At 41.2% G+C, this 25,127-nt stretch overlaps 2 protein-coding genes across 6 annotated transcripts in view; one reads left to right on the top strand and one right to left on the bottom strand.

Moving 5' to 3' along the window:
• Window positions 1–583: 583 nt before the first annotated feature.
• On the top strand, window positions 584–9,361 carry thbs1a (thrombospondin 1a). Of its 2 annotated transcripts, none has more exons than XM_027274665.1 (22): window positions 584–743; window positions 841–926; window positions 1,195–1,754; window positions 1,869–1,947; window positions 2,078–2,167; window positions 2,261–2,370; window positions 2,699–2,824; window positions 3,199–3,289; window positions 3,394–3,564; window positions 3,659–3,835; window positions 3,929–4,102; window positions 4,188–4,468; window positions 4,554–4,772; window positions 4,878–4,985; window positions 5,426–5,585; window positions 5,678–5,796; window positions 6,157–6,391; window positions 6,556–6,783; window positions 6,872–7,143; window positions 7,235–7,332; window positions 7,430–7,569; window positions 7,666–9,361. In XM_027274665.1, exons 2-22 carry the CDS (start codon window positions 863–865, stop codon window positions 7,671–7,673), a joined length of 3,510 nt encoding a protein of 1,169 aa, XP_027130466.1. In that variant the 5' UTR covers window positions 584–743; window positions 841–862; the 3' UTR covers window positions 7,674–9,361. The 2 variants fall into 2 exon arrangements, with proteins under 2 accessions (XP_027130466.1, XP_019128729.1); XM_019273184.2 differs by having other exon boundaries at window positions 584–746; window positions 843–926.
• A 1,856-nt stretch (window positions 9,362–11,217) lies between these two features.
• Window positions 11,218–25,127, bottom strand: part of fsip1 (fibrous sheath interacting protein 1) — a 28,659-nt gene continuing 14,749 nt past the window's right edge. For all 4 annotated transcript variants that reach the window (XM_027274669.1, XM_027274667.1, XM_010750500.3 and 1 more), the window contains 2 exons: window positions 21,492–21,644; window positions 11,218–12,108 (listed from right to left, as the gene is read on the bottom strand). In XM_027274669.1, the coding sequence (XP_027130470.1) occupies window positions 12,001–12,108; window positions 21,492–21,644 (261 nt within the window). In that variant the 3' untranslated portion in view covers window positions 11,218–12,000. The remainder of the gene's footprint in view (window positions 12,109–21,491; window positions 21,645–25,127) is intronic.

Here is a 25,127-nt window from a genome sequence, read left to right as displayed (position 1 = left end):
TCATACCTCTCATTCTCCCAGACTTCACACTGACATTCATTACTCAATGAGTCCCCTAGTGGTCACACTGGGAATAGCCAAATGAGCAGCACTCACCATAAACCATTGACAATCTCCTGCTGTGTGTATCATAAATATGAGCTGGAATTAATACGTGAGTGTAGGATATGGAATATAATTTAATGTTTTATATGTCTTTTAAATCTACTCATAACTGGTTTTGTATTACCAGTCTACTGAATTAATTGGTCTACTTATTTTGGATCATATTGAAAATAAATCTTTACTTTTTTGTGAAAAAATGAGTTTAATAAAAATAAGACCATTTGGCGGATAATTAAACTTTTATTTGACCGGAAACGACCAAGTCTTGGCTCGGGTGCGTGTATGAAATATTTGTCCGGTGATGGAAATTCAGCTCAGGAATGCATTTTTCCCCCTCTGTGTGTGCGTCTCTCGGATATTACTGTGACTGGCTGTGAGGTAAGACTCAAGTCCGTCCCTCTCTCTCATGCAGCCAGCCTGATTGGTCCAAACGGGACCTCAGGAATGTCCTCAAAATGTTTAAATAGCTGTTGTATCGGCAGGAGAAGTCAGAAGACTAAGTCCAAACACCGGCATAAAATCCGGAGAAGAGCTCATAGAGACTTTGGCACTCAAATTACGGGATAAAATAATCGGAGAATCGAGGACTTTTCTTCTTCTTTATCTATTTTAAAAAGGGGATTTTTCTTTTTTTTTAAAAGGTTTGTACACTATTTTATTGCCTTATTGTATTTGTTGATGACATGTAGTCTAGATGTGTCCTGTAACGGCGTGTTCGTTATTCTTGGCTGCATTAGGGACCACAGGAGATTTCGAGATGATGCTGTGTGGCATCTTTTTGCTGTTGATGCTTTGGACTTGTGAAGGCGCAAGACTGGCAGGTAAGAATTACCAGAAAAAACTCTTTTTTTATTCATTCTTATAGAGTCTTTAACTGTGACTGCTAATTTATAGCCAGCTCATTGATGTTTAACTTTAATAATGTTCTATAAAGACAGTTATGCTTAAAACATTTGGATAGTTTTATAGTTCTTGTAAATATATTATAGCTTATAACTTCTGAGGTTTCTTTGTTTTTCTGCATTTTCATGAACACTGTCATTATGGGAGAAAAAAACTGAACAATGCTTTTCTTTTCTTTGACCACAGAGGCTCGGGATGATAACAGTGTGTATGACTTATTTGATCTGGCCCGGGTAAGCAAGAGACATAACGGAGTGAGTTTGGTCAAAGGCGTAGATCCCTACAGCCCTGCATACAAGGTCCTGAATGCAGACCTGATCCCCCCAGTCCCCGACAGCTCCTTCAGGGACCTCCTCGACTCCATCCAGGCTGAGAGGGGCTTCATCCTGCTTGTCAACCTCAAGCAGATCAAAAAAAGCAGGGGCAGCATTTTGACCATTGAGAAGAATGACCAATCTGGACCCATTTTCGAGATCATTTCCAACGGAAGGGCAAACACTCTGGATGTGGTCTACTCCACTCTGAACCAGCAGCAGGTCGTGTCCATCGAGGATGCAGATTTGGCTACTGGACACTGGAAGAACATCACACTGTTCGTTCAGGATGACCGGGTGCAGCTTTTTGTCGGCTGTGAGGAGATCGATGTATCAGAGATGGAGTTGCCAATTCATAAAGTGCTGTCCCAGGAGGTGGCAGACATTGCCAGACTCAGGATTGGAAAAGGAGCTGTGAGGGACAAATTTGTGGTAAGTTGTATGGATAGGAAAATAATATTTCATGCAGTATTTTGTGCTCTGATGTAAGAAGACTGAGGTTTAATAGATTTATGTGCCATTTAACTGGAATTTATTGTCTCTCAGGGAGTTCTTCAGAATGTACACTTTGTCTTTGGGACCACTCTTGATGCCATACTGAGAAATAAGGGATGCCAGAGTGGAGGTAAGACTGAAAAACAAATAAAGTATATCAGTATATCAATATCAAATTTCCTTAACTGAGTCAATGTACAACCACATTTTGCACCAGTGAATAGAAATTTATTTGTCTTCTCTCCTCTCCCCCCCTGCAGCTGCCTTAACTGATGTCATGACCCTGGACAACCCAGTCAATAACTCCAGCCCTGCCATTAGGACTGATTACAATGGCCACAAAGCCAAGGGTAAGACCTCTCCTTCCCCAAAAAGAAAAGTTAGTTCTACTGTAAACTTCAAGAGGTGGTGTAATTTATTGGACTCTTCTCTCTTACATTCAGATCTGCAGTCTGTCTGCGGCTTCTCGTGTGAGGATATCGCCAGCATGTTTAAGGAGCTCAAGGGACTCGGTGTGGTTGTTAAACAGCTGTCAAATGATCTCCGCAAAGTGGTAAGCTCTAAGGGCCATCAGGGCCTGCTCTTTGTCATCATTCACTCCCTCTTTTCCTCTCCTCTCCATCTTTCCCTCTGATCCCAGTTAACGCATTCCCAGTGCGTAGCCACTTGTCGCTGTAATGGCACTCCCTGGCCAAGTTCTTAACGAGTCCCATGTGAATACACAAATATGTTTGGCTGTCGGCTGCATTTGCACTGCTTCGCTAGAGTCTAGCAATGTCTTAATCATGGTGTCGGTCAGTGATTCATTTGTATTGGAACTTTGGCAAAGTGAAAGTTTTCCATCCTCCATCCTGAGCAGTCCCCTTCTCTCTTTCCCCCAGTCTGAGGAGAGCACTGTGCTGAAAAATAAAATGAACATTCAGCATGGAATTTGCATCCACAACGGCATTGTGTACAAGGACAAAGATGAATGGACCGTGGATGGCTGCACCGAGTGCACCTGCCAGGTAAGTGTCATCACACCTACTGGAATGTAACCTTTAAACAAGTCAGGAGGAAAGTCGTCTCTGTGTTTCTCTGCTGTAATGAAGTGATAACAGTGTTTATGTTAGCACCTCCTGTAATAATCACATTGCTTCTGTCTGAAAGCCATCAACACTTCTTCACAAGTATCAACAAAGCAGCATAGGGCTGTTTTTCATATTGTGTAATTAGTTAGGTGTTAGTGATGATTATGTTTTCTATCAACACAGCAGCAGAGTATCATATCCCTGATAAAGATCAGTCCATTGTGAAATATAGCAATTAGGCTTGGAACAGTACCAATAGCCAGTCAGCTCACTTATTCTTCTTGTACTAATTCAACTGTTCCTCTATCCAGAACTCTGCTACCGTGTGTCGCAAAATCTCCTGCCCTCTGGTGCCCTGTGCTAACGCCACCGTGCCCGATGGAGAGTGCTGCCCTCGTTGCCGTAAGCTTCTTTTTAAATCTACTGCACCTTTGCAGAACTTGGATCTGATTTTTATCTGAATTTCTGTATTCAAATGTCCATACTTTATGTCTTCCCCCCTACAGCGTCCTATAAAGAGGATGGTTGGTCCCCCTGGTCTGAATGGACCCCTTGTTCGACAACTTGTGGTCGTGGCATCCAGCAGCGCGGACGCTCCTGCGACCGCATCAACAACAACTGTGAGGGCACCTCTGTTCAGACCCGTGACTGCTACCCCCAGGAATGTGACAAACGCTGTAAGTCACTCAGCATTCTTAACACAGCCATTGTAATAAGAAATATTCTCAATTTCAGAGCATGGTGAATTAATTCTGTATGTATTGCTCACAGTCAAACAGGATGGTGGTTGGAGCCACTGGTCTCCCTGGTCTTCTTGCTCTGTGACCTGTGGTGAGGGAGTCATCACCCGGATACGCCTTTGCAACTCTCCCACACCCCAGATGGGTGGAAGGGACTGCCAGGGAGAAGGACGTCAAACTGAAATCTGCAGAAATTCCCCTTGTCCTAGTGAGTTAAATTTCATTAGCAAAAATATGAGGTATGTTAGTGTGTATAAATTCAGGGAAACATACTGAATGTTGTGTTTATGATACTTTTCAGTTGATGGAGGTTGGGGACCTTGGTCACCATGGGACACCTGCACTGTTACCTGTGGTGGAGGAATCCAGAACCGCAAACGTCTCTGCTCTGATCCTGCCCCCAAATACGGAGGAAAGGATTGTATTGGTGATGGCACTATGACTCAACTGTGCAACAATCAGAGCTGCCCTGTTGGTAAGCATTTAAGATTAAACATATATTTTTAAAAAAACTTCTCACAACAGAATACCATTTTAAAGTATATTTTTTCCCCCTACAGATGGTTGTCTCTCCAGCCCATGCTTCCCTGGAGCAAGATGCATCAGTTTCCCTGATGGCTCTTTCAAGTGTGGCAAGTGTCCTCTTGGCTACACTGGAAATGGCATCAAATGTAAAGACGTCAACGAGTGTAAAGCTGTTCCTGATGCTTGCCATACACATAACGGAATCCATCGCTGTGAGAACACCGAACCCGGTTACAACTGTCTGCCCTGCCCAACACGTTTCTCTGGCCCTCAGCCATTTGGAAGAGGAGTGGAACAAGCAACTGCTAAAAAACAGGTTTGAGTTATTACTTGCTTGTAGTGCTTGTAGATAGTAGTCTTGTTTCTTGCATTTTTTTTAAACTCTCTGTAATTTTCTTTAGGTTTGCAAACCCCGCAACCCTTGCCAGGATGGTAGCCATGACTGCCATAAAAATGCAAACTGCATCTACTTGGGCGTCTACTCTGAGTCCATGTTCCGCTGTGAGTGCAAGCCAGGATATGCTGGGAATGGTCATATTTGCGGAGAGGACAGTGATCTGGATGGATGGCCCAACACTGACCTGCTGTGTGTGGAGAACGCCACCTACCACTGCAAGAAGGTAGCCAGGCCCCACATGAACAGAAATACAAAAGGCCATTATTACCCATCTGGACTCTATTATTGTGATGATTGCCTCCTTAACCACTCCTTTGTTCCTATATAGGATAACTGCCCCGTCCTTCCCAACTCTGGACAGGAAGATCATGACAAAGATGGCCTGGGTGATGAATGTGACCATGATGATGACAATGATGGGATCCCCGATGATAGGGTGAGTCATCACAGTAGCTTTTTTTAGCTCCAAACTGCGCTCTCCTCAGAGACCAAACATAGCAATCAGCAACAGCCATCCTTCCTCTGGGCAATAGGAATGTGAAGTCTCTACATTTGTGTGCTTATACCAGAGAGTTACAGTGGAAAGCAAGAAGCATAGGAATAGTGTAATATAATTTCAGCATAAAGCCAGACTTCAGGATGAGGTGGCTTGTTGCCCATAATTCTTAGTGTGGATTTGGAAAGTTGGGTAAGAAAAATGCTGTGGTATAAATTACCAGCTCGCTTGCAGTGGAATATCACATTCCAGCAAAAGTGAGAGAAAAAACAAGGCTTGAAAAGCAAGACTTATTTTCCGATATTTTTATTTTTATTTTTATTTTTTGAGTATGGACCCATTTTAGTAATTGTGCTTTTGATATTTCTTTATAAATTTAGGACAACTGCCCAAGAGTGTACAACCCTGCCCAGTATGACGCAGACAGAGATGATATTGGCGACCGCTGTGACAACTGTGTGTTCGAGGCTAACACTGACCAAACTGATACTGACAACAATGGAGAGGGTGATGCCTGTGCTGTTGACATTGATGGTGATGGTAAGTCATTTATCCAAACTCCATCTTTCTGTAGCTTTAAAATGCATTCCCATATTCCTGAAGGCTAATATGAGTATATTTTGATTCAACAGGCATTCTGAATGAGAATGACAATTGCCCATATGTTTACAACGTGGACCAGAGAGATACTGACAGGGATGGTGTGGGAGACCATTGTGACAACTGTCCTTTGGAGCATAACCCTGATCAGGTAATGTCAGATTTCATTTTTCCATTACATGCCATCCACAGCCACTGCACTCACTTAAATGGAAAGAGAGGAATGTTACATCTTTGAGGAAAAAGTGTGTAATGCTCCCTCTTCTCCTCTCTATTTATCCACCTTCAGAAAAAATCTGAATTAGTAATTTTCCTGAGGTACAAGGACACTGGACACTTGTCTGAAAGGACATTGCTTGCATGCCTGAAAACAAGGGGCTACATTTAAATCCCTAGAAGCACCTCTCATATCGGGGAGTGAAGGAGTGATTTCAAGTGAGGACAAGAGTCCTATAGTATGAGAGTCCATCTTTGGTAAATCTCATCATAAAGGAATTTTCTTCTCCTACAGATTGACTCTGACTCAGATCGCGTAGGAGACAAGTGCGACAACAACCAGGACATTGACGAAGATGGTCACCAGAACAATTTGGACAACTGCCCCTACATACCCAACGCCAACCAGGCAGACCACGACAAGGATGGCAAGGGTGATGCCTGTGACCATGATGATGACAATGACGGCATTCCTGATGAGAAAGACAACTGTAGGCTGGCCTTCAACCCTGATCAGGTCGACTCTGATGGTGAGTCAGTCTCTCAACATTCATATACAGTCATATGCGGTCTTCTGAAACATTTGTGCCATTAATGTGACAAATACAGAGAGTGCCTCAGTTAACTGGATGTTCTTCAGATTTTGTTTGGTAGAAACATCTCTGTAATTTCCATGTCCAATTTTTCCTCTTAGGTGATGGCCGTGGTGATGTGTGCAAAGATGATTTTGACCAAGACAATGTTCTGGACATCTATGACGTGTGCCCAGAGAACTTTGCCATCAGTGAAACAGACTTCCGCAGATTCCAAATGGTTCCTCTGGACCCCAAGGGCACATCCCAGATTGACCCCAACTGGGTGGTCCGGCATCAGGGCAAGGAGTTGGTGCAGACTGTCAACTGTGACCCTGGCATTGCTGTTGGTAAGCAAGAAACAATGCATCTCACTACAGGTACATGGACACAAAGTGTTACAGAACCAATTCTAAACTATCTATTTTCTTAATTCAGGTTATGATGAGTTCAGTGCAGTGGATTTCAGTGGAACATTCTTCATCAACACGGACAGAGATGACGACTATGCTGGCTTTGTGTTTGGCTACCAGTCCAGCTCACGCTTCTACACAGTGATGTGGAAACAGATCACACAAACCTACTGGTCCCACACACCCACAAGAGCTCAAGGCTACTCTGGCCTGTCAATCAAAGTGGTCAACTCCACCACAGGGCCTGGTGAGCATCTGAGGAACGCCCTGTGGCACACCGGAGACACAGCAGGACAGGTAAGAGTAGTCAATTAAAAGGTTAAAGATATAATTTAATACAATGTTTGACACTTTTCTCATCCTAACTATTGCAATTTATCCTTTTCAGGTGCGCACTCTGTGGCACGACCCCAAGAACATTGGCTGGAAGGACTTCACTGCCTACAGATGGCATCTGATCCACAGACCCAAGACTGGACTTATTAGGTGAGTACAAAACCTTAGAAGCATTTTAGTTTCTCCATTTCCAAAATGTATATTAAAATGGCAATGAGCTCATGTGATTCCATTTTCTTTTTTTTAGAGTAATCATGTATGAAGGCAAGAGAATCATGGCCGATTCTGGAAACATCTACGACAAGACATACGCTGGTGGGCGACTAGGCTTGTACGTCTTCTCTCAGGAGATGGTTTACTTCTCAGACCTCAAATATGAATGCAAAGGTAGGCACATAAATGATAGTTTGATATTTAAAAAAGAATGGTTTCATCACCTGATACTTTATTTATAACATGTTTTCTTTCTGTAATTTCTTTCAGATACATAATTGGACCACAGAGCCTTCCAGACAGAATCAGTCTGTCAGTATGACTATATATATATATATATATGGGACCTGGATCGATATCTCTTTAACTTTTTCTTTTGAGAAATGCACATTGGAGGAATGACGAGCAAGTGAACTAACGTGAGGTAAACTGACCTCAGGACTTTAAGCCAAATGAAAGTTCAATGATGATTCTGCACCACTGCACCAAACTCAAATTGTGAGCGCAGCTCTGCTCAGAAGAATTGGCCCTCTCATTTGTTGCTCTGATCTGCATTGATGGGGGGGCACGTTTTTAGCTTTGCACACCTGAACTGTTGTTAGTTGGCGGTATTTCTCCCTGGATGAGGGACCAAAGAGAGAGAAGAGTGTTTTATGTTTTTAATTATTTTTATTATTATTTTTGAGCATTAATATACATCTGCTGTGGACTCGAAGAGACTAGTGTCAGTATGAAGAGAGCAGTGAGAGAACTTTCTTAGGACGGGGAAAATATACCCCTTGAAGGAACTGTTGAGGGACCATGGACAGTATGGACTGACTGTTACTATCAAAGAGAGTGAATGTTGTTTGTGTGTTTGTGCATGTGTGTCAACCAACAAGCATAATTATGAAGACAACCATGTAAGTTTTTTATCTTTATTTCTCACCCCACTTTCATCCAGACCTGTATATACGTAGGTCATGAATTTAGTCGAGGCTTAGGGCTGGCCCAAAACATTTGTCTTCTCAGGAAAGAGCACTAGAAGAAACAAGGAGAGCACAAAATTCAGGACAGCACAGGGCCCCAAAGCAGGTGCACTGAACACTGCTTTGGAACAGTAATTATTAGCAAATATTACGTTAATATCTCTAATCTTTACTGACGGTGTTAAGGGACGTAAACAGCAAGGGCCAGTCTATTTCCTGTGATAAGTAAACCATTGTAAGTATGGCTGCTAATCTGGACTCATCTCTGTGTCTTGCCATATTAAAATCAATATCTAATGGCAAGATCTAGCATTACATTAAAAGGTAAAAGATAGGCATCATGTACAGTATCTCTGAATATTCTGCTTCTGCACAGTGTGCTTGACTTGTGTGGCTGAGCTTGTGTGTACATTTCTGACAAAGAGAATAACAAAGGAAAAGGAAACCCTTTATGTACAAATATTACCTCATTAATTCTTTTTGTATTGAGGCCAGCAATACACAAGAATCACTTGTCTTAGCAACAGAGTATAAATTGGTTGGCTTCTGTTTTTTTTTTGTTTTTTTTAGCAAGACTTTAGTATCATTTATATGCTGTATATAAGATATTTTTGTAGCGAGAGAAGCGCCAAACAGGAACGTAAAGGATTAAAGAAATGTTGTCTTGACTATATTGTGCTATATGTATTTCCTGTGCATTGTTTTGATAAATTATTATGTCTGTTGTATGTTGAGGTCATTTCATTGTGTAGATATATGCTATTTAAATAATTTATCTAGAAGCGTAGCCTCATATGGAAGCGTTTCTGTCTGTATAAACTTATTTGCACACTGACATGAGGATGTCTTTGTTGTTTTGTTTTTTTGTATGTCTTTTTTTAATTATTAGTGAAGCTTTTCTATAAACTTTGTACTATAGTTTCTACCCAAAGTGCTGTTTATACTCTTACCTGGTATTTTGTAATGTCAAGTGAACAATAAACATTTCTGGAAAAAAATATTGTCTTGGTTGGTTGGTGTCTTTTAGGGGAAACAAACAGTTCAACAGTTCAACAGCTGAAGACCTAAACTTCTTAGTGATTTTTGGACTTCATATCTCTTTTGATTGAGGTCTTCTCCTTAGAAAAACAAAGTTGGGCCATGCTGTGTAAGATGACTGGAATCCATTAGTTGAGTCTAGTGAAGCTTTGGAGAAAGGGAGTATCCTTCGGAGTCAGCAGCAGGAAAACTCAACATGAAGTATAACCCTCTTAAATAGCACATCCATAAAGATCTGATTACACGTTACAAAGGCGTCTCCTGACACCTTCAAATGACAGTTCACGTAAGAGGTAGACATAAGGAATTTTACTGAAAGTTATGGCTGTATCCCACTCAGAAATCCCAAATTTTCATAAAAATGTCTCAATAAAACTTGTAGATGAAAGTAGATGAAATATCCATACTCAGTCTGCAGCTCGACCCTGCATCAGTATATCATCAGCAAGTAGATTTCAGACTGCTAATTGAGATCTTTCACAGAGCCAGAAAGAGCTGTAATCTAATGCACCAGTGAGGGTCGTGCCAGAAAACCCAGACAGTCTCCGTATGCCTTAGGTCTCTTTACATGAGAAATGACCTCATTCTTACCATACTGAGCTCACTGTGTTTCCATTACCCCACATAAGCAGCATAGTCTATCTTCCCTACTGAAAATATAGTGCGTTAATTACAGATGGTACTAAAACAGACAAAAATACTTCATACTTATGCTGCATAACTATATATTACATTATTACAAATTTATCTCATGCAGTCAGTCTGTTTGCATGCTGAGGTGTCTGTTAAGATCACAGACAGATAGTGCTGATAACTGAACTCTCTTGTTGGGATTTGACCTTGGAGGCTCACCTGGCCGACATGTTTCAAGTCCAAAGGAATGTGAGATAATTCCTGCCGTTTAGACGGGGTCAGAATGTGTGGGTGAGGTGAAGAGTGAGACGAACAGACCCGTAGGTGTCCAGTGCCAGGAGAGAGGAAAGACATGACCTCTGGGCTGAGGTCAGCCAGGTGCAGATTGGCTAACTCACACTGTGTAAGCAGGAGCAAATAAGAATTGTGTCAACAGCTCAACAAATCTCCTAAACAAACCAAAAAGTGCAAATCTCAAAGCTGGTCATCTTTTGTCAGTGGAGTCCTGTTTCTTTAAATAAAAATGAAGCAGGAAAGAGGTCACGCAGGGTCCAATTTCAGAAGATCCTGCTAATCTGACTCACTCTGAAGAAGATCACCTATAGAGGCAGGAATGAAAGGAATGCTGGGAGTTGAAGTGGATCTGACGATCACGCCTGTGTAACTCACATCATCCTTCTGTCCTCAGTAAGAGTCACATGCTTGAACACACATTACTAACAGATACACAGAAGAGGCCTTAAAGTTAAGAAAAATAAAGTGTTCAGACTGCTATCAGCTGAGTGTTTATGTGTGCAGAAGAACATTCTGTGGCCACCGTACCCAGTTATTAGATTTAATGACAGCAATTTTCTGTTCTCATCTATGATACTAAGGTTAATACAAAGTGTGGCCCTGCTGCTCCTGTTTCCTCATGCTCAGTGCTATAAACACAAATAAAAACAATGGGACACAATCCAGCTGCATATTTGAGACAGAGAGAAAAAAACAAACAGTTGTGATCCTAAGTTAGCTCGTTACTACTACAATTTTGGACACATTGTGAAACATGCTCATAATCAATATATGTTACTGTATATAAGACAGGTTAGTTATATCAATATAAATCTGAAAGCTTTACAGTGTCCGAAGTTAGAGTGTTTTTTGCAATCATGAAATATTCTGGTATTAAATGTGTTTTTTGTTTTTTTTATCACAACCCCATAGTAGCCTGTTGGCCACTGTTGTGAAGAAATCTTTTTTCGCAGGTGTACAAGATGTCTGAGGGTCTTCTCAGATGGAGAGCGACTGACGCGTGGACAATCTGAAAGGCGGAGTGACAAGCGGGCTCGATCTTGTGAAACTGTGACAGTCATGCTCGTCTCGCGCACACGCCCGCTGGTCGATATTCAAAGCTGTGCCATTTCCATTGTTACCACGAGCAGAGTGCCTCACATTTACTCATGTCTGCTGGTTCACATGAGGAACGCAGTGAGAATGGAGAATTTATCAATACACTCCTCATGGCATGATGCCGCCTTAATTCTGAAGAAGCTGTCCTCTCTCGTTCATCTATATGCCCTCAGAAAAGTGACACACATGATCATGCTCAATTGGTCTACATGCAAGGAAATATGTTTACTCTGTAGTGGTCCAACACGGTTATCTGACTGTAGACACAGATACAGATAGGTACATAATATATAGACCATGTTATGTTATGTATCTATCTGTTGTGTCTAGAGAGGGAGACAGCCCGTTACCACATTAGTGATCAGAATGGCACTTGCTTTCCTAAACACAAGCATACAGCTGCTCTGTATCTCAAGGAGAGGAAGTCAGTGTCCCCTAACAGTCTAAGATTAAACACTATCCTTCCCTATGACTTCAGGACATAACCTCCACCCTGTGTAATGCTCATATGTGCCATGCTAGATTCACATCCCTGCATTTATTAGCAGGGCTTCAGGTGGATCTCTTCTTGGTGTCATGGTGTTGTGTCGATCATCTCAAGAGCCTCGGCCCTGATCTCGGCTAGCTCACATTCCTCCAGCAGACCACGTAACTGCTCCTCAGTAAGGTCTGGTGACTCATTCTGTGGGGAGACACAAAGATAATGTTTTAAAAATATATCTTAATATTTTAAAACCACAGGGTTAAATGCATATACTGTAAAAAACAACACCCAGAAGATGTGCAGGTGTGCGTTCTTACTCTTTTACAACAGATCAGACACGTACAGTAGATGTCTGGCAGTATCGAGGTCACACATCTCTCTTATTACCACAGTGATGACAGAATATTTTTAAGATATCTCCCTAACATCCTCCTTAAATTAGAAAACCAGACAATGTGCTGTTTTAATCGGTGATCGGTGATAACAGTGGCAGTTCATAATAATATATTTCACTGCTGCAGTCGTCCCCTGTGCCTAGTTGGAAGCTTCCTGGGAAAAAACACTTCCAGTTGGATTTAACGTTTGTTTTTCTACTGATAAGTCAGACTCCTCACAGGAAACCTTCTGGGAGTGTATGTGAGTTCAAGGACAGAAGCCAACCTCAAACTGGGTTATGAGGAAAAGGTTTCAGAATTTTAATAAATTCCAGTATCTTTTCATTGGAGTGATGTGCTGTCTGGCAGCTGCAACTGTAATTTCTGATCACATTCACATTATTTGGCTCTATACTATTATTCCTTTATTGTAATAACAAGGTGAGATAAGACCAATTTACCTATGCACGAGTGCTCAGGGAAAGTTGTTGTACTGTGCTTAGACAGCTGCAACTCAACAGTAATTTTGTACACCAATAATATTGACTCTTTACCTTTAAATCTCATGAGCATTATGCCAAAAACGTGTCCAGGAAAGCCAGACCTTAAATCTCTTATGAATAGTAATAATTGTCATCATTCTCTCAGCATGTGCGTTCATGTTTCTAGCTGCCATCCCACGCTGAACAGAATGTCCCTGGCCTTAAGGAAGGGATGTCCTGATCCAGTTCTTCTGTCACTGATCTTAAGTCAAAAGGCAGTATTCATTGATTCTTTTGGTCATTTTGGGAGCAGCAGATCAAGCTGCAGACACAACAATAGCATATCACTTGTAAAGTTAACTCCAAAAAAACTTTATCCACCAGACACGGACACACATTTGGAGTCATCTTTTTAATCCATCTATAAATATTCACTCTCCTTTTGGCTCTGAGGGAAATATCTTGGCTCTTTAGCTACTAAATGTTCCACTATATTCACTGTCTGTGTGTGTTGTCAGTTTGTGGCTAGGAGTCACAGTGGTGCAGTGGTTAGCACTGTCGCCTCGCAGCATGGGGCCTGCCTGTGTGGCGTTTGCGTGTTCTCCCTGTGTCTGTGTGGGTTCTCTCCGGATACTCCGGCTTCCTCCCACACGTTAATTGTCGACTTTAAGTTGCGCGTAGGTGCGAATGTGAGCATGAATGGTTTGTCTCTATGTGTCAGCCCTGTGATGAACTGGCAACTTGTCGAGGGTGTACCCTCACCCAATGCCAGCTGGGATAGGCTCCAGCCAACCACAACCCTGATAAGGATAAGAGGAAGGAACTAGATGGATGGAAGTAGCTTAAAGATGGGAAGCTGGGAAACAGTTAGCTATCTTAACTTGTTTTTGCACAGATTAAACAAAGATATGAAGTGTTAATTAGTGAGATTTCGAGGTGTAGTCTAAACTAAGCAACAGCTGCTCTTATTGTTCTTCAGAGCTTATTCTTGGCAAGAAAGCAAACAAGTGTCTAAATGTCAAGTTATTAAGTTAATATAAAAGTATTCATTAGTGCAGCTTTGTGATCCACAAATACAATGTTCAATCTGCAATCAAGTTAAATAACTTTTAGTTTCAGCCAAACACACACCTATTCAAAAACTGTCTAAAAATATGTGTTAGAAAAAACACAACCTGATGTGACTCATTCCAGGCACTCTGTCCTGAAATAGAAAGGAAATTATGGTTGTTTTCACGTCTTCCCTGCCATCCCGCTGAGTCATTCGAGATAAAATCACATTCCTGTGTCTCATCTATCCCCACTAGCTGAAGCTAATACTCTTCATCGATCATCTGTACTCCTCCTCTGACCAGACCACCCTCTGACACTCTCCAGCCCCTCGCTAGGATCCAGTTGCTAATATACATCTCTAGCAGACAGTCCTGTCCATGTTCAAAGTCTTTTAGACTGTAATGATGTCCCTTAGGTCATGGCAGGTTGGGCCATGTTACTCAATTATCCAGACGTTGCAGATCATCTCCTACCAAAGGATAGGAGACCACATGCAGTATGGACACATTCCAGTGTGGATGCCCCCTGCAGTACTGCATGTTTATGTCCTTTGACATGCAGGGTCGCGCAACATGGCCCTTTGCCTGTGGACTTGACTTCTAAATGATAAATAAAGATGACGAAAAGCCATTCGTATTCTATATGTTTTATTAGGTGCATAAATGGAAACTGTAAACTAATGACACATTTAGTTACAGCTTTTCTTCCATGTTTATTCTACAGTAAGTTAAAATAAATTATACCGGGCATGCCTGTGATGCACTCGATGCCCATTCTAGACAATGATTGAAGTGCCGCAGCATGTTTCATAAGCATCCGGTATCCGAAAAAATCAGCCGCATCATACAGCACAGTGCAGATCGAGCTGGCTGGAAGTCCGACAGAAAAACATTGAAAATCTGGTCAAATTTTCAAAATAAAACACCCTGTGCAGACTCCAAATAGTGAAAACGGACAAAAGTGCAAACAATCTAACTTATGCAGCCTACCTATGGATGGTAGAAGCACATATATGAAGGAAAAAATGACCAAATCTGAGCATATTAACAAAGTAAATAAAGCCGTGTGGAGAACAGACTAAAACAGCATCCGTGTCGTAACGTCACAGAGCTGTGCTCGAATGTAGAGGTAACTGACACCTCACTCACAGTAAAAAATGATTTGCTTGGAATGGCAACTGTAACATAAATTTGCACAAGCATAAGTGAGCCATTACTGCAACCTGAGACGTACGGCACAAAAAAAACTCACTGGTCATATACTGGCACGTTGGTGTGTGAGTGTTCATGAATGGGGTGATAAAAAAGTGCCCCACTGGCTGGAGTATTAATGGCCAGAATCGCCTTTAATCAGCACCAGCCGTCTTGGACCTGGGAAACACGAGTTAGACTTTCCTACAGAGAGGAGAGAAAAAGAGATGGAAAAAAGAGCGTGTTGGGTTTTTTTTGTTTGTTTTTTTACTGCTGTGACTCTTTAAAAAGTGGTTGACCTCAGGTGCTCTTAATACCAGGGAGGCCAAGGGTGCCACTTGAACAAAAGTCTTACAACCACTTCAGCTCTTTACAGTCGAGGGTTTCCCAGCAGACGCCACATTCATTTCAGTAAACAGCTGAGTAAAACGCTTCGAATACAGGAAATCTGTCCAAAGAAAATACATGATCTGTTAAACTGAGGCGGTTCCAGAGAGTACCTTTCTTCCATTGGGTTATCACCGGGACAGGAATAACAATGTTTAGCCCGGCTGGAAGTTGGTAAACACAGCATTACTATCAAACTGTTTCTACAAGGAAGCGGATGAAAGGATAAACGTTTTAGAAAAGTGGACAAGCTTCTGCTTTTGTGCAAAGCATCCACTAAACACACTGCAAAAAAGGATGTAAACACACATACGTTTGTATTCTTTAATTACCATTTCTCGGTAAAAGGAAGTGTGCTGCTGTGCGAGCTGCTATGCTTGAGGCTGGAGTTACATCCTCTGGCATAAACATGTGAAATACAAGCTGGGGGGAATCTACGGACACCTATATAACACCTATGTTACAATAACACTGACTTTCTGAACACTGCGAAGAAATACCAATTGGAGAATGAAAGTAACAGAAAAGCATATCCATGAGGATAACGTGCTTTGAAAACACACTCGACTTTCAACTTTTAAAGTGTATCCACAGACGGCTGCATTTTCAAGGTTCCTCCCTCACTGACTGCCTGCTTCCCTGCTGCTCAGAAGTTATTGTGAACATTTTCATTTATTGGAGTCAGAACAGTACATCAACAAGGAAATGGCTTTGCCGTGGCCACTCGTGAACCCAGACATTGTTAGATAATGATTTATTATTCCACAAATAAACAATCAAATAAATTATAATAACAGTTTCTGCCCTGGGCAACATTGGTTCACTTTCAAGATGTGCATCATTCATGACTGACGCGTCTCTACAGGCTTGGAAAAGACACCGTTCTGGTCAAATAAATCCTCCAGCACTATATGTCTGGTGGTTATTGTCAGAATGCCAGCATTACTGCTCCAGACATCTCATACTGCTCATACTGTGCTCTTGCACTCCCACCTGCTATCCAGACCCAGCAGGCTTATTGTATCAGTCTGGCCTGCAGCCACACTAAGCCATGTGCAGAGAAAGTAAGTGTAAGGGAAAACCTCTGTCATTGCCCTGTTTAGCAACTCTTTATGCTGCATGGACTGTAATTTGTCATTTCACTCCCTTGTGGATTTGAATAGCATCAACAGTGACAAATGAGTTCAGGGTGTTTCTTTACCCTCCGGACAGGGGAGTCCAGTTCCACTCTCAACAAAAAATGGTAGGGTGGGTGAATCCCCAACCTTTGGTAAAAGATCAAGCGTCTTGGTCAAAGTCTTGTATCAGTTTTCCACCTGGAGAGGAATCTGACAAAGCCAGAACTGTTCAGCCCTCCAGCTATCTGACCTGCAATGGACCACCACCTCTGTACAGCTCACTGTTGGCTGCTGTACACACAGAGTGCGGGACCGGCTTACCACAAGCGTGGGCTGCTCAACTTTCAAGGTCACCGACTTCACTCACATACCTCAGCTTTATCGGCTACAGACCCAGGGGCCAGTTCTCCACTAATATATGACGGAATTCTATTCATTAGACTCGATGTGCTACTATTCAGATGTTGAGAACAACTCACAATACTTTGAGAAAGAAGCCTCTTGGGTGAGAGGTAAAGCGTCTTCACGGAAGACGAAAAAGAAGAAGAAAAAACAGGTTCATCATATGTCAGATAATGTGGATAATATAGCCCGAGGGACTCTCTGAGGAACCTCATTACAGTCAGTTTGAAGTAAAAATTCCTGGCTGAATTGGAATATCCTCATTTTACCCCATCATTTCCCCACATGGAACCATGCACACGCACTGCATGAATGACAATATCGTGCACTTGAACTTGAGCCTTGTGCATGTGACTCATACTTTGCTCTGGTTGTTGTGACTTAGGCATTAAATGATAGATTGGTAACTTGGACTTAAAGGTCCAGTGTGAAAGATTGGGAGGCCTCTATTTTCAGAACAAGGCAGACATGGAATATAATATTCGCAACTATGTTTTCATGCATGTATAATGACATAAATAAGAATCATTTTAGTTTTTGTTACTTTTAAAATCTACAGTGAGAGCGGTTCCTCTTCCATGGCTGCCATGTTGAAACACGATGTTTCTACAGTAGCCCAGAACAGAACTAAATACTGACTCTAGACCTGGCCTTTCAAGTGTTGTTTCTCCTTTACACTAGGGTGTTTTGAGCAGACTGCAATGCAGTAATTACACCACTAGATGCAACTAAATTCTACACACTGGACCTTTAAGTTGGAGGATAGGTGGCCTAGAGACAGATATCTTAAATTGCTAACTGCTAATGCTCGTTTGCTACACCAGGCTATGATGTAGCACGCCACATTAACAGCAGTCTAGCAATGCTGGCTCTCAAATATCAGTTAAGAGCTGCCATGGTGGACACCCACCAAGAGGCTTACAGTAGACGTTGTTTCCATGAATATGTCCAAAACTCTCTGAACCTTCTTTTGAAAAATGTAAAGTACATGCTGTAAATAACTGCACTCTCATCATAGTTTATAATTCTTTACAAAAAAGACGGAAGAAGAAGTTCAGCTACAACTTTGAATATTTGAAATTGATCTGAACAACCTGAAAGGTTTAACAACAGCAGTTTTTGGTACTGCAGTACATACATAATGGTTTACAAACTGGAGATCATAAAGTAGCAAAAAAGAGCAAGCAGCCTAACAAGTCAAAGGCAAACAGCTAGAAGCCATGGATGGAATGAGGTAAAGAAGAGGGTGAGACAAGCTTAGAGCGAGAGAATCCCTTTTTCTCCATGGCTCCACTTTTCTGGCAAACCTGACTGTGGAAAATTAGTTGTGAAACTGCAGAGTTGGCACAACAGTTCCTGAACAGATTCAAGCCAACGAAACAGAGTTGAAAGGACTTTGTGTGTTCGTGCACACCCTGCTCTGCTCCTCTTTCAGTCTGATTTTTCTGCAATATACCAGGATGCTATAGTTACTCTTTGTGGTTTTAATTTAACTTTCATCATCCAACCACACTTCAAAAAGGCAAAAGAGATTTGGGAAGTCGAAGTTGAAGAATTGAAAATCAAATATATTCTAGTCCAAATATTCTTGCAACTAATGTGAAGACATAAAGCTAATAAAAAGAATCAAACAGTGTGCTGTCCACCAGAGATGGTAAATATTAATGTGCTGTTTGTCTGGCATAATAGACAAAAATGAAAGCTGTGTTTTAAAACTTAAATTGTACTAGGGAATCATGGCTAACATCAGAAAGACTGCATGATTAATTATGTCAGCCTGACCAGACCAAGACTGCCCTGCACCATCCTGTCTTACTGTAGCTGCTGGGATTGTCCTTCCTTTTGCAGTTGATCTAGGAGTGCAGCCAAATGAAGTGGCAGGAAAACTAGCAGCAGATCAGCAAATCACAGATTCAGCTCTGACAGCTGAAAGAAACCATGCTGAACTTGTGTTATCTTTTCTTTCTGGAAATGTTTTTGGCTGTATTTATGCGTCATAGTGCATTAACAGGGAACAATGACATTCATTTCATTAATGCCTTTCTTTGTAGAGGACAGGCCTTGCTGCACTCACAGGCAAATATTATTAACAGTGAAAAAAAAAAGAAACTGGAAAATCAAAGGTGAGAGGAGAGATTCTTTGGCACACATCACTGGAATGGGGGATTGTTTGGATTGAGAGAAGCGAGAAGCCGAGCTGACGCACAAAATTACAGGTCTCAGATCTGAATCCAACACAACTTGGCTTTTGTTTGAATAAATCACTGCGAAAAGGTAAATCAGGTAGATCTCTAGATAAACACTTGGATTCTCAACATACTGGAATCAATCAAACTGAAGTAGAGCAGAATCTGTCATCTCTGCTACAACGTATGAGAGTAACCTCTTGAACATTTTCCACCTTTACAATAAGAGTTACACTCCAGAAGCGAGCCAGACTAAACACAGAGCACCATACTTCCCATTTGGAGGGAAAACATCGCGGATACCCAATCAATCCTGGTAGTTTTTGTTTTAGAGATATTGCACTGCACAGTGAAACATTTTTCAAACATATTGCTAAAGCAGATTTGTGAACACTCAAACTCTATGTTAGCTCTATGTTTCATTCTCTAGCGCTTCAGCAGACGTCAACAGACACTAAACAATAGCATCATCTGCACCACAGAATGTGTCTGTGGTTTACCACAAAATAAAACGTTTACCATTAGCCTAACCTAGCCTAAAGACTGAAAGGAGGGGGAAATGGCTAGCAAAGGTTCAAAAATACATATATCTTGTATAATCCACACATAAACAGAAATGTTAAAAATGTATCTTGTAGTTTTAGTAGGTGAGTAGTTTGTTGTAAATATTTCGTAGGGAACAACAGCTGAGCGCAATGACTTCCCAAAGTTTTGCCATCGCCGTACGCCTGCCGACATTCAGCTGAGGTGCTGCATAGAAATGTTCGGCAAATAAATAAACTGTCCCGTTTTCTCGAATCATAATTTTTACATTTCTCTGTGTGTACACATTAAACTAAGATGGGTGTTGGTAAGCATATTGTTTAGCTTTGGACAGAGCCAGGGCAGCTGATTCACATTGTTTTTAGTCTTACCACTCAAACATGACTTTTAAACAAAGAATGATGAACTAATATTTTCATAGTACTAACATAGCATCACAAGGAAAACTGCTTGCTCTGGCTCTGGCTTTGACTAAATTGTTCAATTTAACACAACAAAAAACTCATTCTATCCAAAAACAATCTCTTCTTGCTCTTATAGTACACTGCCTGCAGATTTGGTACACACCTCAGGTGCAAAAAGACTGTGAGAAGACGTCTGAGTTATGGATGTTATACAAATCAACTTTATGAGTAAAGTGGAGCTGTGTGAAAGTGTTCGAGAAAGCCCTTGCAGACAAATTCCAAATAAATCTTCTCTAACCACAAAAAAAGCCCGGTGGCACTAAGAATATACACAGTGAGTGTGCTGTTTACATCGCAGTTGCTCCCTGGCTTCAATCACTTAGTGACAGTATATAAAATGCAGTGACACACAGCTAAATGTAAAGAGTGTAGTAAAGAGATGGTGGTTTTGATGTTTTTTTGATCATAATGAGAGAATGGGCTTGGCTTAATTACCAAAAAATTCCACTTGTGTCTCCTTTATTAGGCCAGGAGTAGGTTTTTTGTTGCATGGCATTGTGCCGTGTTTGATGTAAGGGTGTGGCTGCCATTTAATGTTTTTACTACCTCACTGTTTATAGGGCATCTTTTATGTTTAAATTAGGCAAATATGCATCATGTTGTGGTCAGTTCGTGTGAGAAGTGATGTGTTGGTAAAGGTTAAAGGATAACGTGTGAATTTGTATTCCATCGACAGCGGCGTCATGAAGACGCAAACAGGTAGTTTGTTTGTGGAGAAGCTGCCTGTTCAAACAATGACAAAGTCAGACCACTACATTTATCTGAAATGTTTTTCTTTCCTTCCACAAAAAAATGTAAAGTCATAAATGTCAGAGGAAGCCGAAATCAGAGCTATCGACCTTTGTTCTTGAAACATTCTTGTGTTGTGCCTTTAGCTACGGGGTTTGGGGAAAGAGTGACAGTTTTGTGGTTGTAACTCTGCAGAGGCTCCTAAAAGCAGACTGAGATCAATGGTCTCTAGGGAACACTGTGGAGCGTGGACATCATCTCAGTGAAGAATGCTCTAAAGTAATTAAACACAGTGTACAAAAGCAAAGCAGAGGAAGATGCTTAGCTCCTCGCTGAAAGTCAAAACATATTGTACACGATACTGTAAACTGTAAACTGATTGTGTAAGTGACACAAGAAGAAGAAGGAAAATGAAGAGGAAAAAATATTGGCCTTAAGAGACACGAATATTGCAAGTGATTTCATCGTCCCCTGGTGAGAATGGCTGAGAATGAACTGTGCATTTGTAATAATTTGTCACACACGTGTCTACAGATATAAGCACTAAGGGGTGTTATAATGTTTCACACAGACACAGAGTGGATTAACTACTTATGTGAATTTGAGCATGTGTTTTGTTGTGTGTGAACGAAACATAGCTGCTTTGAACTCACAGTCATCTCTTGGCTCTGGTCCAGGATCTCCAGCTGCTGTTCGATCTCTTGAAGCCGCCTCTCCAGCTCTCTCCTCTCCTTTATATCCTGCAGGACCTTCTCTCCTGGCTGCGGGTCCCCATCACACTTCCAGCTAACCTCTGAGCCATGGCCCTGATACACAACAGACTGAAATTGACACCAACAGACTGGTTCTCACGAGGAGCAAACAACTTTTCTCACATGTGGACGTGCTTGGGTGCTCTCCTAGAGCTGCACTCACTTAACTTATGGCCATCACTCATGAGCATTTAAATATGGATCAAAACCATATAACAGTACATCAGAATTGATTTAGGTGAAAGGTTTCCACTGCTCCAAGACTCCTAATGATGAACACCAATGGTTCTGCTTTTTACAGACAGCACAAAGTGTGGTATTGGGCTGAGAAAGCCACAGCTACAGTCCACATGAGGTCCAACATAAATCACACATTCATTGTATCCACGTGTGCTAGGTTGACACAGTGAACCGCAAACTGCATCCAAAGCAAACTTTGAAAAAGGGTCAGAAGGGAAATGGGTTAGTCATGAACGGAGGACCAATCCACAGCGAGCTGATAAGAGAGAGGCGTGACTTTCTGACCACGACAGATAAATGTAACGTCATCAGACACATTTAGATTAGGTTTATCACAAATATTTAAAAGTCTGGGTCAAACTGTTAACATCCTTCCCCACCCCAACCATGATTTATGTCTTTATAAAGAAGGATGGAAAAACATGACATAATTAACAACAATGTACAGACTGACCAGTGAATGACCTGTGCTACGGTCATATTGTGACCTCTAAAAATACACAGTTACTCTATAAAAGCAGCAGCTAGTTCACAAAAATTGTTGGGTCTGAGAGGATGTTGCCAACCGCAGGGCTGTTTTGGAGTGTCAGTCCAGCGCCATGTGGTTGAAATCTCCATCTCTTTTGGTTAGTCTGGATGCCAGGCAGGCGTATGTATGATCTAATAATGTTGAAATTGATGGATATTTCATAAAATGTCGACGTCTCAATAGGGACTTGCATACGGCGAAATGGTAGGTTACCGGAGACAGCGGGATCCAGCAGAAATCGTGAACTTGAACACTCAGTTACTAAATCTATTATGACACATTTATGATAGGATGTAATCTTAGTTAAACCCAGGGTAGAAGGGGAGTTCAGTTAAGTCGAGCCAGTATGTTGAGAAGAAGGATAAATGCTTCTTAATAAGAAAAACAGACGTGCATACTCGACTAATATCATGTCCTGCATTTACACAGATTTTAGGCGACTGATTGATACTGTGATACAGTGTGATTAACTTTAATATTTATATCTTGGCAAAAACAAGAAGTGTGTGTGGCCTCACCTACCAGTGCCCTCCGTCTCCCTATAGGGAAATAATGACAGCTTCTATCTGAAGCCTCTTTTAAGTGGTCGTTACTAGAGCCCGTCAGTTAAGACTCCCTCATCCAGACAACAAAAGCCAGGACCACGACAGGATCAGACTCCTGTCATGCACCAGAGTGAGAAATAGAGCATTCCAACCAGGAAAAATAAAAATTAAAGTCTAGCTTTACCACCATCCTCACACCACTAAATGCATGTTTCTAAAAAAGCCAAAATCTTCGGGAGAAACAGTTTATTTAATTTGGAAACAACATCTGCCCTACTTTTCACGAAATATAGACTTTAAAATTGCCTGCACGGCTTAGCGATGATAAAGCTATCACTGACCAAAGTTTGAATGAATTTGGCATGTAGGTCACATATTTTCACTAAACCAATTCTCTGTGGCTAAATTAACACCCTGCGACTTCTGGTGAGTGTGAAGGGGAAAGTCCACAGTCTCTTTGTATAAGCTTACTGACTTAACTCTAATCACAGAAAAGATAGATGGTCCACCAATTACACATCATCTTTCCTGGCTTTCACCTCATCATTAGTGTAACTCTGACTTGTATTAGCTTAGTTACGACAAAGGAAAGTCTGAGAGATTTACATAGTTTGTGACACACGCAACTACTGTCAAGTCAAGTAACACCTGGGTCTCACTCACGCCCTTTCCCCAGATTCTCTTTTCTCTCTCCCACTGAAACCAGTAATGACATGCATACATACTGATACAGACTGTTTATGGGGCCAAACTCATATTCCACTTTTACAGCATGATTTTCAGTCGTCTTTCTCACACGTGCCCAACAGAACAGATACACTTCTCTTGTTATCAGTCCAGCTTGGCTTGCATTGTACTTGTGTAAAGGAGACACACTTCAAGTCTATTTTCTTTTATTGCACATGTAACTACACTGACTGTGTGTTGGGCTCTGAGCACTGACATTTAATACTGGGCTTGCTGCTGCTCTGCAAACACGCTGCTTACCTCCTGTGTAGATGCTGTGTTACACTTCGAGTGAGCTTCACATCTCGAGGGAAAGCACTTTAAAATGCAAATTATAATCATTTTTGCAGGTTTTTGGTCATAAACCAAATTACATTTTGACTTGATTATGGTGCCAAATAAAAAGTTGCATTTGGATGTCATGCCAAAAAAATGTCATGCCAATCCGTCTGATAGTTTAAATATTTCACTTAGCCACAAATTTGTACCTAATTGTGGCATTAGAGAAAAAGTCAGGGGGTCACTAAAGTCTTCACCGTCTGAAAACCTTGAATATTTAGTGCCAATCCATCCAGTAGATGTGCAGTTATTTAACAAGTAAAACCTGCTGGTGGTGCTATAGGAAAAGTCAGGCTACCACCCTAAATCACCAAGAAACCATTAGGATGTATTCTCTGGGCAACATGAATGACAACATAAATTTCATGACAACCCATCTAGTAGTTGTTGAGATATTTCAGGTTGGATCAAAGAAACCAGCCACAGCGCTAGCATGGCTAAAACATCACGGCAAAAGTAAAACTATATTGTATCAGCATTGTGCAAGTTCATCTATACACATTAGCTCTAATACTTGAAATGAAATGCCAAGATAAAATAGATTAGACATTGTTAAAAGTTGCCTGAGATTGTAAGTGTTGAACCGATCAGGGTTAATTTTCTGTTTCATAAAAACAGACTTTGACTTATTTGCAGTACTTTGTCCACAATGTTTCTAAATATATAATTGATTAAGCTGTAATAATAAATCAGTGCAACAACTTTAGATCCATTTCCAAGTCACTGGCAAGAATAAACAGTCGATTTCTGCCAATTAAATTGTAGTAATGATTCAGTTCTTGGAAAAGTCTATGGGAATAATTCTTCCAGACCTTAATAGACTCAAGCGATTGTTCTCTTACATGGCAGTATTTATGCTTCTTCTCCTGGAATGTGTGACAGCTTTAAGCCAATGTAAGGTTAGACTGACAGGGGGAGAGAGACCAAGGCGCAGTTTATCTTAACATCAGTAAAATGCTGGTAATTGTCTTTCCTCAGAGTATTCACTTGACATGCTGTTGAAGATCTCCGATAATCACATCACCTATCTGGGTCACAAGACCGCTGGAAGGCTACAACGATACAGACTTTGTTTTGTTTATGTATGAAGAACATGTCAAACATAATTATCTCTTGTACGAGAAAAGGTATGTCAGCTTATCGATGATGAATGTATTG

Source organism: Larimichthys crocea, chromosome XXIV (assembly GCF_000972845.2).
Source record: "Larimichthys crocea isolate SSNF chromosome XXIV, L_crocea_2.0, whole genome shotgun sequence".
NCBI classification, from domain to species: Eukaryota; Metazoa; Chordata; class Actinopteri; family Sciaenidae; genus Larimichthys; species Larimichthys crocea.
Note: the sequence above shows the minus strand (reverse complement) of the source record. Positions and strands in the feature narration are given on the sequence as shown.

What these genes read in the sequence shown, in the direction of transcription:
- thbs1a (XM_027274665.1), top strand. Translation starts at nt 863, where the DNA reads ATGATGCTGTGTGGCATCTTTTTGCTGTTGATGCTTTGGACTTGTGAA. An exon ending in TGACCCTGGCATTGCTGTTG is followed by an intron (nt 6,784 to 6,871) that starts GTAAGCAAGAAA and finishes TTCTTAATTCAG; the next exon opens with GTTATGATGAGTTCAGTGCA. An exon ending in CCCAAGACTGGACTTATTAG is followed by an intron (nt 7,333 to 7,429) that starts GTGAGTACAAAA and finishes TCTTTTTTTTAG; the next exon opens with AGTAATCATGTATGAAGGCA.